Below are 14,988 nucleotides of genomic sequence, written 5' to 3' on the forward strand. Positions count from 1 at the left end.
ATGATGCTGTTCCTTTTCGTGCTTATTAGCTGACCGCTTACCTCTGTATGGATGGCTTTACCGCTGTTTGTCCCATAGCTCACCACGTATTTTGGTGGACTTGAGATGCAGAGAGGAGTTGACCATGACGACAGTGTTCGAGTTCAGCGAAGAACGCTTCTAGAAAGCAGGTAAGACAAAAACAAAAGCCAAAAAATAAAATAAACAAGTAAATAACAGAGTGAAAACGTGGTAAAATCTGAAAACGTGGTAAAAATCAGGCAAGGGCTTTTCTTCTTCTAGATTGCTTTTTAAAACTATCGGTTGGGATAAGGGAAGGGGTGATCTGTGGTTTTGAAAACACTATTGGTTGGGTTTAGAGAAGGAGAAAGGTCAGTCGATAGCAGCCTCTTTTGGATTTACACGAGAACAGCAGGCATGAATGGCACTCTCGAAAGAAATTTAAGATCTGAAAAAGCATACACAGCGGCCTCTGGTGGATTCACGAAAACAAAAACTGCAAAAAAATGTAGCTCCCGGGACGTATTTGGTGCTCTCCAGAAATACCTATAGACCATTTTGAAGTATGTAAACAATAACAATGGTTCTAACGTATTTCCTGTTGCACATTTTTAATTTTAATAGCTTCCGAGAATCCCAAAACATCCAAATATTGATAAATAATGGTATGATAACTGTTTTAAAGTTAAGTTATGATTGAATCGACTCTTGTTACAGTTATGAAATAGTCTGACAACAGGCAGGAAATGTTCATGGGCCAATAACATTTACCTCATTGAAATGGTCCATAGGGGTACATTTTCAGAATTAGCCTGGGTTGTTATACACATAACATCTATATTGCATAGCATCTTTAAGCAACACTTGCACAAGATCTCATTGAAAAGATCCTTATATAAACATGCTCAACAACCCGTTGACATGAGGACAGGTGCATGACTGATTCACAAGGAAATCTCCATTTTTTTCTGCAAGTGAGTCATTGATCAATCATAACCACACCCTTATGATTATGCCTGCACTCGCAGTGTAGTTTTAGAGCCCTATAAAAGAGCATCATCTGTCCGAATGATGCTATTGGTTTGCTGTTGTTGGTGAAGACTCTGGATTTTCAGCAATAGTAAGTACATTACTAAACATTATTAAAATGTTAATAATGCAAAAACGTTCATGCATGTGACGAATTCAGCATTTTTCAGTAATAAGCATTAAAACCATTGCAAATATGGTCAATAACAGTGACTTTTACATGAAAGTGGAGAAAAAATTCATTTGGGATATTAACATTTCTTTATGACAAAGTTGAACATTTTCTAATCATTGAAATGTGTTATTTAAAGATACTATTAATAATTGACTTAATGCTTAAGTAATGAGCTGTACTACACCTTTCAGACTTGAAAATGTTTTTTGTTCTGTATAAATATGCATGTTTAGCAGTTGTTTAGCAGCTTTTAACATTACGCTGTGACATGTTTATTTATCTGTCTGTAAACTACCAGAAGCTTACCATTATGTCGACTCCATTGTTTCATAGATGAGTGCATCCAAATGTCGGAAGAGGTACGTAATCCTGCTGTGAATTCTGCAATGATGAAGACAGTAAAATACGTTTTGCACTGGATTACTTAGTCTACCACAAGCTGAACGATAAATTAAATAACTGTTAAAAATAATCTTCAGACTTACACTGCTTTCCAGCATATTCATGGCTCGCTCTAAACTGAAGTGCTTAAAACTGCCCACTTCAAAGGGCCCTTCAGAAAACAAGATTTCATGTAATGCAAGCTTTTCGGTCCCATGACACATTGCACATTTTACATTTGAGACTCTGATGACAAGCTGACAGAGTTGTAATGCATGAAACAGGTGTAATATGTTTGTCCCATTGAAGTGCTCACCCTGGAAGGTAAACCGTAAGGGATTAGGACACATGAATGAGGCATATAGAATAGAACACAGCCTTTATATAAACACAGCCTTTAAATAAGTCTACTTGATATAGTTTATAGTCAGTTCAGCTCTATCTATCTATCTATCTATCTATCTATCTATCTATCTATCTATCTATCTATGGCTGTGCACAGGGGGGTAGCCCGGTGGCTAGAGCCACTGCACCTTTGCCCTCATGTGCCCACCCCTCGCAAACGTGCACCTCTTATCCACCCCCCACGCTCTTCACTTTGTGATCACAAACATGCACCTCTGCCCCTTTAAGGGTCTGTGCACGGGCCTACATCTATCTATCTCTCTCTCTCTCTCTCTCTCTCTCTCTCTCTCTCTCTCTCTATCTATCCATCCCGTATAAAATGCTGGGTCCCCCACAATTGATTTAAGTTGGGACAACATGAAGGAATCAAGTTAACTTATTAGTTTACAAATTTAAGTGGATTGAACAAAACAATTAAATTGTCCTCAAAGAAACATTTTTAAAAGTAGTTTGAACTAACAATATGAGCATAATTTCACAATATGAAAATTATTCATAGTTTGACATTGATGGGGATGGTTTTGTAAGAGAGTGCATTAAATACTTAAATAAAAAACTTATATAAAATAAACAAAATAAAAGGAAATAAAGCACAAATTAAAACAATAGAAAAACTAAATAAATGGTTCTAGCTGGAGTGGTATTGAGGTACAGAAATTCTAAATTCAAATGTGTAATAACACTGTTTAGTATTTCTGCATAAATAAACAGATAATCTTTGTTAAAGAGCCAAACTTTATAATTTTTTGTCTCTGAATGGTTTAAATTTAAAAAATCTTTGAGTAAAAATCACACTATTAGCTTAGAGATAAACTTTCCTATGACTCAAAGTTGTGTGTTCTGAATTGTGGTTCGACATTGCAGATCCTGCCTTATGACTATTGCAGATTCGCACATTGCGATTTAGATGCTGAAAGCATATATTGTACAGCCCTACGGCAAACATTTTGTGTGTATCTATCGATCATCTTTCTTCTGTAGTGGTGAAGTGAGAATCGAACCCTCTCTGAACAAGAGCGAGCAGGAGTTTGTAGCCAAAAGGAGAATCTCTGTACTGCAAAGCCTACAGAAGCTTCCCACACAATGCAATCAGGTAAAACAGCTTGCTACATTTGAATAACAGCTTTCACCAGGGGTGTCAAGCTCAGCTCACTGACAGCCACTTCAGCATTATGGCTGTCCCCAAAGGGCCGGTTTTTACATTTACATTTAGCAGACGCTTTTTATTCAAAGCGTCTTACACATATGAACATACACACGTAGCAGTGGGGGTTCAGTGCCTTGCTCAAGGGAATCACTTCAACCGTTATAACTATATGACTGTATAAATGTTACTACTCCTCAATAAATGGTTAAATAAAATATTAACGTAACAAATTAATACATGCATTTGCATACAAAATACACTCACCGGCCACTTTTCTTCAGAACTGCCTTAAATTTTGGTGAGCCTGTGTGAATTGTAGCCTCAGTTTCCTGTTCTTAGCTGACAGGAGCGGCACCCGGTGTGGTCTTCTGCTGCTGTAGCCCATCCCCCTCAAGGTTGGACGTGTTGTGTGTTCAGAGATGCTCTTCTGCAGACCTCAGTTGTAACGAGTGCTTATTTGAGTTACTGTTGCCTTTCTAACAGCTGGAACCAGTCTGGCCATTCTCCTCTGACCTCTGGCATCAACAAGGGATTTGCGCCCACAGAACTGCCGCTCACTGGATATTTCCTCTTTGTCGGACCATTCTCTGTAAACCCTAGAGATGGTTGTGCGTGAAAATCCCAGTAGATCAGCAGTTTCTGAAATACTCAGAGCAGCCCGTCTGGCACAACCATGCCACGTTCAAAGTCACCTAAATCCCCTTTCTTCCCCATTCTGATGCTCGCTTTGAACTGCAGCAGATCGTCTTGACCATGTCTACATGCCTAAATGCATTGAGCTGCTGCCATGTGATTGGCTGATTTAATGAGCAGTCAGACAGGTGTACCTAATAAAGTGGCCGGTGAGTGTAGATGTTAGGCTACTTCTGAGTATTTGTACATAAATCATTTTATCAGGATCAGAAACCCACCATCATTCGCCATGATTAAATATCACCATCATCTTCATCTTACTCCAAAACTGTCACATTTCAGAGAAGCAGATAATAAATCATTTTGACCTGCTAATGAGTGACAAATGGGACATTTGGGGATGGTTTTAGTGTGATATTATTTTATCCATGAGACAAAACCAGCTGGGAACTTCATAAAAAACATTTTGATTATTGTTTGCACAAAATTCCCCAAAATATGAATATATCACTATTGCACAATACTGCTATCTGTAATTACATTGAAAGATGTGTGTGTGAATCAGGATAATGTGCCAAACATTGCATTACTGGGTTCTGGAGGAGGACAAAGAGCCATGGTGGGTTTGCTGGGATCCCTGGATCAGCTTGATAAAGCAGGTCTTCTGGACTGTGTCCTTTATCTGAGCGGAGTCTCTGGATCCACCTGGTAACACACACACACACACACACACACACAAAGACTGAATTGTGTTGCATGTCAGAAATGAGAGCAGTGTGTTGTTCTCCTGAAGGTGCATGGCCTCCTTATATCAGGAACCAGACTGGTCCACTAAACTACAGGCTGTCAAAGAGAGAATCGTCAGGAGAATCAGTGGTGATCCAGTCAGCTGGTCAGACAAATTTGCAAAACTGAAGAAATATTTCAAAGGGAAAGACCACTTCAGCTTGACTGACGTCTGGGCAGTGCTGGCCGTCACAACATTTGTGAAAGAGGTCAGTGACTATACATGATCACAGATGGATCTAGAAAATTGTGTGGCATGAGGATTATAAGATTTGACAACACAAAAACAAGTGTTTATGCATTAGTTCATATTACTGCTTAAAAATAACCCAACAAAAAAATAAATAGTTTAAGACATTGTTGATTAAGATCAAACTCGAAATGTCTGAGTTTGCACATCTACAGAAGACTTGTTGGATTATATGAAAATAATTATATACTGAATAACTTAAACAATAAACATCAGCTTAATATGAATAATAATAGAAAGAAAACATGTAATCTCGATATAAATTACTATATATAATTACAGGAAAGTTTAGTTTTATGCTAGTGTTTTATGCTTGAATAAGCTTGGTGTTTAGAGAAGGTTTAGCACTTGTACTGACAACTTACTGATGTCTTGCAGTATTTTTAATAAAGAAAAACTGGTATATTTGCCTGATCTTTAAGTTATTAAAGACATCATTGTATTACAAGAACATCATTTTGCTAAATAATTGTACAGATCGATGAACACACGCTCACAGATCAGCAGGGCCACAACAATAGAAACCCGTTTCCCATCTACACAGTGATTGACAAGACCTGCAAACAGCGCAGTAATGGAGGTGTGTGTTTTTGTCTAGAAGAGAAATTTCTCAGAGTCTCATGTCAGCTGTTATAATGGCGTATTGTGCATCTACAGATCCCTGGTTCGAGATCACTCCATATGAAGCAGGTTATTCCCTCAGTGGAGCATTTGTGAACGCCTCCATCTTTGGCAGTCAGTTTCATGAAGGCTCTAGGAAAAATCAGCAGAATGTATTTGACATGCTGTACCTGCAAGGTAACAAACTCCGCTACAGAAAGCATAACGATGCCATATGAATAGTGCCAGACAGAATCTGCAGACATTTTTTCCTTTTACTGCAGAGAATTTTGTAAAAATATATATCTGTGAATTTATGCAGAATGATTTTAGGAGTATCAAAACTTAAAATATGAAATAAAAAATAACCTTAACTTTTATTAAATGTTTACAATGCATATTCAATTAGATCCACTTATTTCTTAAACAAAGCAAGTTGCTCATATAGCTATTAAAAGACTTTACAAACTGTATTGTAAACAAATCATATGAACATTGTAATATTACTATTTATATATAACAATAATATTAATGAAATTAATTTAAAAGCTGAATAGATATACATCTACACAAGTAAATGCATGGACTCAATGATGGGATCAAATCTGTGGAAATCTGCAGATTTCTCCGCACGCAGATTCTGTGTGGCCCTACATATCAACCAATTTTCCAGTGTCTACAATGCTCTGACTGTGCTCTGGTCCGATAACCCTGCACTGTGATTGACTAAACAGCTAAAGTAAATGGCTAGTGTGGAAAATGCACTGACCATCACAAGTTTCAGCTTCTAAAGCAATCACAAACCTAAACATGTAATCGTTTATTAATTATTTTATTTATTCTTAATTGATTTTTCCCTCATGTGACAATGGCATTTTGGGGACTAAATCTGCATAATTTAGGACTTGTTAAATACTCAGATTACTGGCCATGCTCCACCCTAACAACTCTTGTTCATGGCGATTTTAACAGGTTTTTGTTGAAGCAGTATCTGGACTCTGTTTCTGGATGTTTTTTTGTTGGATATAGATCTCTTTGGAGGGACAATGAGAATTTTACCTTTGAATAAATAAAGTTCTAAATAAATAAAACTGATTATTGGACTTTATATGACAAAATACTAAGTATTGTTTAATTCAGTGCATTGTCATATTTTGTAACTAATTTACTATTAATTTCTGAGTGAAATGTGTATATATTTGAAACATTTCTCATTTTTCTGCAGCTCTGTGTGGCAGTGCTTTGGCTGATGAATTGGAGATTATGAAACTGCTCTGGCAAAAGATAAAAGGTGAACAACCGCTTTGTTCATATATATATATATATATATATGACTAAAATCTGCTTTAAGTTAACAGTTATACTTCATTAACTATTTATTTTATTTTTTTACCAGAGCTCTTCCAACAGAAAGATAAAGTACTCGAGGAATATAAAAAAGGTTAAATATTTCATTTGATCTTTGCTTGCTTGACAATATTTTACATGTTTACCTCCACCTACAGGTGTCATCTGTTTACTATAAAACGCTATTTATTGTTCTGAATCAAAGCATCATTTCTCCAGTCTTCATTCTGATCTTAATGGTTTAGCAAATAAATGGTTTAGCAATTTTGTTACTTGGTAATGTGACATTAAAATATTTACATCCCAGCAATAATTTACATTTTACAATACATTCACATTGAAAATAATATTTGTTTTACTGTATTTTTGGTTGACAATAGTTCATCAAATTTAATGTATTTACTAACAAGCTAATTATGAACAGTATTGTACAGCATTTATTAAAATGTTCAGCTTTTGTTTAATGCATTATTAAAATCCAAAGTTGTGCTTGTTACCTCAAAATGCATTAACTAATGTTAACAAGAACTAACAATGAATGACTTTAACAAAGATTAATGAATATTTTAATGAATGTATTGTTCATGAAAGTAAATATATTAACTGAAATTAACTAATGGAGTATTATTTTAGTGTTAACTGTTTAAACAAATGCAGTTATTGTAAGCAAAAAGGACTTTAACATTAAAATGAAATGTTTATGAAGCATTTTAATTATTCCAAACTTTTGGCCAGTAGAATATCATACATTTAATTTTGCCTCCATTGTGCAGATCAGCAGGAAAAGTCCCAGGAAGCAAAGGGAAGAGAGAGAGAATCAGCATTGGGACTAAATCTTCAAGGGGGATTTAAAGTCAAGCTGCCAGAAATCAATGTGTTTCCTTTCAAAGATCCAAATCCTGCATCTGTAGACAAGTGCTATCAGATGCTCATGAATCTTGTGGACATGAATCTCGCCGTTTTGAATGGCAAAGATCCTTCTGCTCTTGATGAATCTATCAGAGCAAAGCTGAATGGTAAGCTTTTCCTACAGTCTAGTCCCCTTCACCCAGTGAATAACCCAGTAAAATAAATTGATCAACTTCTAGATCTGCACGATATTGGGAAATTTATATTCTGCAATAAATAGTGCAATATGAATACATGTTCATCAGATGCCTTGAATAACTCTATTATGGAAAGTGTTCATTAATTCAGATTGATTGCCACAGGGGATTGAATCATGCATAAAAATAATAAACAAATTACAAAAATTGTTGCTGTATGGTTTTGTTAAACATTCAGGTACACATATTGGAAATAAATTAAGTAGAAGAACACTGCATCGTCTTTATTAAAGATATAAATGGTACAATTTCTTGTGCCTGACTGCTTTAAACTCTGTTGAAATCTTCGTAGTCACAGGCAGCCTTCCAAAATATAAATAAATAAAAAACGCTATGGTTTCTGGACACCTTTAAAGCCAACTCATCATTGCATATCCTGTGATGTGACTATTGCAGATGCTCACATTGCAAAACGATCTATTGTGCATCCCTATTCTGGAATAAAAATATCCATTTATACATACACAAACTCTAATAAGAGCTCACTTATGTGAATGTCCCGTATATCTACAGACATCTCTGGAGGCCAAAGTCAGCGGATTTTGGACAAACTGAGACCTGCTGATAAGACATTGTGCATGAAGAATTACACGAAGGAACTCTGCAACTATCTGACTGATCAGATTAATTTATGGCCATTTGGTAAGTTGAATTGTCTCTAATATCGATCTATCGATTCTTTATGTGCTCTAAATACAGACAAATTGTAAAGATTTATTTACTTACACTGCTTATCGTGTCATTGCATTCCTACTGTGTTTTCATTTCAGATGCTTGGATGTACATTTGTACATGTATGTATCTGTGGATCTGGGGCAGGAATTATAACTTTCTCCATGACATTACGGGTGAGACCAGACCTGCTATTTAAACTAGAACTCAGTGCGAGTAATATAACAATAAGACTAATTTTACACTGATTATTCAGATGAAGCGGTGCCTTCCACCTTACCTAAAGGTGATACGAGAGACTACATAGATGCTGGGCTGTTGCTGAACTCACCCTACTTCTCTGTGCTGAGAAAAGAAAGAAATGTTAACCTCATTATTTCCCTGGATTTCAGTGAAGGCGATCCTTTCCTGGTATTATAAGCATATATAAATCTCAACACTTCAACTCATGAGCTGCAGAACATTATTAAAGCTCTGTTGGTTTTCCTCTACAGACAGTGAAAGACGCTGCAGAGATGTGCAGGAAACAAAACATCCCTTTCCCTCAAGTCAACATTCCTGATCAAGACATCGAGAAACCGAAGGACTTCTATGTGTTCAAAGGCCAAAACACTCCAACCGTGATTCACATCCCTCTCTTTAATGTGGTCAACTGTGGAGGCAAGTTAAGATCGTCTGGTTCAGGGTTTCTGCAGGTTTCACAAAGTCAAATTTAAAGGGCGCACTCACACTATGCCATCCAAACCATGCCCAGGCCCGTTTCTTGGTTCGTTTGAGAAGTGTGAGTGCTTTGAATCGGGCTCAGGCATGGTTCAGTTGGCTAGCCCTGGCCCGGTTGGAAGAGGTGTACCAGAGCGCGTTTCACTTGGGCTTTGGCGCGATACACTTGCAGTGTGAGTAAAAAGCACGCCTGAGCCCGAAACTGAAGACGAGACGTGACTTTTAAAAGACTGTTTCATATGGATTAATTAATCATTTTTACTTTAATCAACGCAAACTGTCATAGTTTATTTAAAGACACAAACCCCTCACTGCACCACAGCTGCACCTTCAGCAAACCTCCTAATACCTGCAGCACGAGGACTTTATGATTACTTATTTCTGTTAAACTGAACAGCGCATCATTGATGACACAAGCGCGCTCAGGCTCAGATGTAATGTGAGTGCAGGCCATCGGGGGAGAGGGGAGGGGGGGCAAGCGTTTAAACATTTAAATATTTTAAATGAGTTTTAATTAGGGCTGTACAATATATGGTTTCAGCATCTACATCATGCGAATCTGCAATAGTCAAATCGCAGGATCTGCAATGCCAAACCACAAATCAGAACACACGACTTGGAGTCATAGCAAAGTTTAACTCTAAGCTAATAATGTGAAAGAGACAAAAAACAAAGTTGGCCACTTTAACAAAGATTAACTGTGTGTATTTATACTATAAAGACTATACAGTGTTATTTCACATGTGATTTTTTCAATTTCTGCACCTTAATACTGTTAGACTGTTAAACATTTATTTTATTTTTTCTATTAATTTTGTTCTATTGTTTTAATTTATCTGTTATCTGTTTTAATTTATTTTAAATACGTTCAGTCATTGTGTATTTTATGCAGACGCACTCCCCTACAAAATCCTCCCATCAATGCAAAACTATGAATTATTTCCAAGTAGAGTCATCTAAATCATAAATAGAGTCATCTTGTAAAATTATGTTCACGATATCGCAGAAACATGAAATATCACAATGTCAGTTTTTTCCAATATCATGTAGCCCTCGTTTTAATAACAAATTTTTTTGGTCTTTGCCATGATAAAAGTACATATTTTACTAGTTATTTTTCAAGATACTAGTATTCAGCTTAATGTGCAATTCATAGGCTTAACTGGGTTAATTAAGGTAATTAGGCAAGTCATTAGAAAACAGTGGAGTGTTCTTCAGCCGAAAATAAAAGTAAAAAAATATAAAATCTGAAAAATAGTTCACAAGGAGGCCAATAATTTTGTTTTCAACTGTGTATCCAGGGTGTCTGTGGGGGTCTTAATTTACAAAACCTAATTTTAGGCCTTAAAAAGTATTAAATTCACTGAAATTTTGTCTTGTAGGTCTTAAATAATTGTATACGTCTTAATTTGAGTTACCCAACGTGCATCCAATCACCAACAATCCCTCTCCGTAGAACTTAAAAAAACTACAAATTATTGTCCAATAATATTTGTCTTAAAAGCTCTGTGTATTTATTGTCCATATACGGTGAAGACACTGACCTGGACAGACTGTTGTGCATGCATTTAGTTTAGCATAGATTTTTTTTTAAGATGATTAAGAAGATTTTAACTAGGGTTTGCTGGTTTTGACAATTTATCTAAAATATCTGGCTAAGAAATAATTAATTATATTATAATATTAAAAAAAGTCCTGTATAAGTCTGAAATTTCCTTCATAATGGTCTTGAAAAGGTCTTAAAGTCTTAAATTTGACTTTTGCAGAAACCCTGATATCATTTAACTGTATTACTGTTTCATCAGATAAACTTGAGGATTGGAGGAAAAAATACCGTACTTTTCAAGGAGCTTACAGCGCTGAGATGATCACAGATCTAATGAACGTCGCTGGAAAAAACATCTCAAACTGCAAAGAGAAGCTGATGATGGAGATTTCTGCAGCCATTGGGCAAAAAGCATGCAGTTGCTAACCTGCTGAAATTGAACACTGATAAACTAATCTACAAATCAGTCGGTTTACAGTTATTAAACCTTGATTTCCTTTTATCAAATCAGTCTTTTAGCTTTCTGAAAAATCAACGGTGGCAGTATGAACATCATAGTTTAGCCTTTGTAACGTTTTAATATCCTGATAATGTTTATGCGTGGTTTAATGCTTCTTAAATGTCTGACTTCTATTAAGATATAAGCTGATTAATAAATCAAGTATGACTAAATATAGTTACGACTATGATTTTAAAGAAGCAACAGTTTTATTGTGCTTCTATTCAGCTCAATTAATAAATCTGTTAAGTACTTTTTTTCTTTTTTCCCTGATCATTTCATAAAGGTTGTCTGCAATCACGCACTTCTGGTGACGCACGAAATTCAGATGAAGGGCAGGAAGTAAAAACTGAATGGGAGAGAGGAATTGAGAAGAGTGCCCTGGCCACAAGTAGATTAATAAACATTGTCTTATTTTACAGAAAATGATCACAATTTTTCGATGCATATAGGATATTGCATATTTTGTTCATTGCATTTTAAGGTTTTGTGTTATTTACGATCTGTATTTACGGTCCTTGTTCTTTCTGAAAGTTTCATTTTACTCCACTAGGTGTCTGTAAAGTATTTTTTAATCTTGTTTTGAACTAAATTAAAAGTTTCTGTCTTATAAAAATGACAAGGTCATATTATTATTGTTGTCATTATTGTTATTAGGTAGATGACTATTAAAATGTTCATTTAAAATGCCTGAAAACAACAGTTTTAGCAATTACCATCAATCATGTTTTGTTTTACCCCGTTATTACCCTCTAATTTCCTGCATAAAAACATAAGAAAAGGATCATAAAATGACAAAAAAATTGAGTCATCCACTTTTGCAAATGACCTTTTCATATATTTTCATTATTCAGACTAGCAATGGGGTATATGTGTGTGATTCTCACGAAAACTTTAAAAAAAAATGTTTAAATTAACTTTGTTTTTGTATCTGAAACAAAGTCTGGAGCATTTGTCAACGTTAATTAAAATAAATATACATATTTAGTACCTTTTTGAGCATAATTTCTAAATCTCATTACTGCAACAGTCTGCAAGATCTGCAAGAATTCACTTTGACATTTTTTAAAAAGGGATTATTAGCAGTCATGTAGATTTACATGAGATTCTGAAACATTTATTTTCAAATTAACAGTTTTTTTATTTTTATTGGTATTTCTCATTACTGAAACACCCAACACAACTGATGACACTTTTTTTTTTTAAATATTTTGATAAAACCTGATGTATTTTCAAAATGATGTGGCTAACCTGAAAGGACGTAATTTGTAGATTATGCACATGCATTGAAAAGCAAATATTTTTTAAAAATAAAATAAAATAACACTTAATGAACATTGGTTGCGATAATGAGAAATAGCTTGCAGATTTTAGGTTAATTATTTCAACATTGATTTTAAGTATACTATGTATGAAAATGTTGAAAACATTTCATGTAGAAAAAACAACATTGAACCTCAAATCTGATTTATATTTAGCGCTTCAAAAAAAAAAGTCAAAGAAAATCAAGGAAAATTTTCCTTTTGCTTGGATAAGCTGAAAAACCCCAAACCTTAACCCAACCATCACAGTTTTCATACTTGATGCACTTGCCCCTTGTAGTGTTATTTGCGATACCAAGTAGGCTAACCGTCATGACAAAACAGACAAAGTCAGCGAGTTGCTAAATGGATGAATATAATAATATATCAAATGAATATGCTTTGAATAAATTTGGAGAAAACATTTGCTGAAAATGTTCTCTGGTAAGAATTTCCACCATCTTACCAACAACATCTCATTGTGACATCTCGCATGGTTCAGTTAGATCTCGGTAACTGCAAGTTAAGCCTCTAACTTACTACAAGTTACGCCCCTATATATATATATATATATATATATATATATATATATATATATATAAATCTGATTTGAGAAAACATGACTCAAGAGGTAACTGAGCTCATCTTGAAGTTTAGACAGAGTGAGCCATTTTTGCTTGGCATATAATAGTGAAGTAAACTGAATGTCAGTGGTGTTAGTAAACTGAATAGTGATGTTTCATGCTTTTCACTGTAACCGCTGAGGAACATCATGTCCCGGTGTCCTGACATTTTATCCTACCCATCAGATTATGCTAGCAACAATAAATATATATTTTTTGGCAAATGCATTTAAAGAGCCACGTGATATAAAATCAGAAATGGCTCTGCTGAAAAAAGGTTCCTGACCCCTGTTCTAGCGGCACAATACAATAATGCTGGTCACAAAGAGAGGGAGATCAATAAAAACATTAGTGATGTGCTTGCAAACACACACGCGTGAGTACACACACACACACACACCTAGATTATTAAAAATGAATCACTGTAAATATACGGATTATTATTGTTTATATTACTGTTTTATCCTAAAATATTGATTGTTTTATTTTTGATCTATTTATTTTTTGTTGATATTGAATGTGACATACTGAATAGTGATATATTGAATATATTCATATTTTTAATTATATACAGGACTTTTTGCTGGGTAGCACTAGTGCTCCTAACTTTAAGGGTTGCTATTCATACTTTAAATCTTTTTGCTTGTGTCGTCTGTACAATGAGACCAACATTAAGATTTGACAATCCAAACTACTCAAAGATTATAACCACTTAAACTGGGATGGTGCCACTGATCTGTAATGTAATTATCGATCACGAATCAGTGGACAGTGCACATTCTTAGTGATTTTTGTGTAATGTAAATTAAAATAAATCTTAAATATGGACGTAAATATGTATAAGCTTTATTTTAACGTAATGTATAATCTGTTGTCTGACCGTAACAATCTCAAAATAACGTTACACAAGTTAGTTGAACACAATAATGAAAGTACTCACCCTCATGTCGTCCGAGATGTTTATGAATTTCTCTTCTGGAACTCAAACGGAGACGTTTCGACAGTTTTCTTTCCATCTAAGAGTAGTTGACGGTTAATCAAAAAGCGTTTATGCTTCAAAATGTAGTCAGAAAACGCGACAGTATCGTTAAAAACACAAATCCGACTGATTTATCAACATGAGAATAATGATAGGTTTGCGTGTAATGTTTAAGGCCATTTTTAATCGACATGCTTCGCGTCCTGACCAACGGTCACAATTTCAAAAGCGCCAAATAACCTCACGCGAGAACTTACGCCGCTGTAGAAGCGTGGATGGCCATCGACATCTCGCGAGAGTTCAGTTAGTCCGAAAAAAAGGTTACATTTTCGTTAAGCGTTTGTTAGATTACCCGAGTAGACCATTTCGAGAGATGTAAACAAAGATCCCAACTTATTTCCTGTCGTACATTTTTAGTTTTACGAGTATAGAAGAGCCGCATGCAGATGTTTTAACAGCAGTTTTAACATTAAGTTATAAGTGCCTCTTGTTAGTTATGAAATTGTCTGATAACCAGGAAAATGTTCATGGGCCAGACATGACCACATTGAAATGGTCTATAAATCTTGCTACCTAAAGAGCAAATAAAAAGTTAAATGTTACATGTTTTGATGAAGTGAATGTACAAGTAAAGCTATATATGAAAGTATAACTTTCGTTAATTTGGGAATTTCACAAAGACACTAAACTTTCAATAGCTCGATGAATTAAATAGGCAGCATTTAGTATAGCATTTCCTAAAATATTTTCTCAGGATCAATTGGAAGTCTATAAATTTGTACCATAAAA

General features: G+C 35.1%; 1 protein-coding gene across 1 annotated transcript; it reads left to right on the forward strand.

Annotated features, from left to right (window-relative positions):
- The first annotated feature begins 1,054 nt into the window (after positions 1-1,054).
- Positions 1,055-11,223, forward strand: pla2g4cl1 (phospholipase A2, group IVC (cytosolic, calcium-independent), like 1). The gene is made up of 15 exons (XM_056458917.1): positions 1,055-1,120; positions 1,538-1,563; positions 2,972-3,083; positions 4,336-4,478; positions 4,564-4,765; positions 5,284-5,386; positions 5,464-5,604; positions 6,632-6,697; positions 6,803-6,847; positions 7,527-7,769; positions 8,373-8,501; positions 8,630-8,707; positions 8,788-8,942; positions 9,026-9,191; positions 11,057-11,223. Exons 2-15 carry the CDS (start codon positions 1,538-1,540, stop codon positions 11,221-11,223), a joined length of 1,776 nt encoding a protein of 591 aa, XP_056314892.1. The 5' UTR covers positions 1,055-1,120.
- The last annotated feature ends 3,765 nt before the right edge of the window (positions 11,224-14,988 follow it).

Source organism: Danio aesculapii, chromosome 5 (assembly GCF_903798145.1).
Source record: "Danio aesculapii chromosome 5, fDanAes4.1, whole genome shotgun sequence".
NCBI classification, from domain to species: domain Eukaryota; kingdom Metazoa; phylum Chordata; class Actinopteri; order Cypriniformes; family Danionidae; genus Danio; species Danio aesculapii.

Coding starts and splice junctions, on each gene's coding strand:
- pla2g4cl1 (XM_056458917.1), top strand. CDS start 1,538: ATGAGTGCATCCAAATGTCGGAAGAG. Junction 4,479..4,563: donor GGAGTCTCTGGATCCACCTG/GTAACACACACA, acceptor GTTCTCCTGAAG/GTGCATGGCCTCCTTATATC. Junction 8,943..9,025: donor GTGAAGGCGATCCTTTCCTG/GTATTATAAGCA, acceptor TTTCCTCTACAG/ACAGTGAAAGACGCTGCAGA.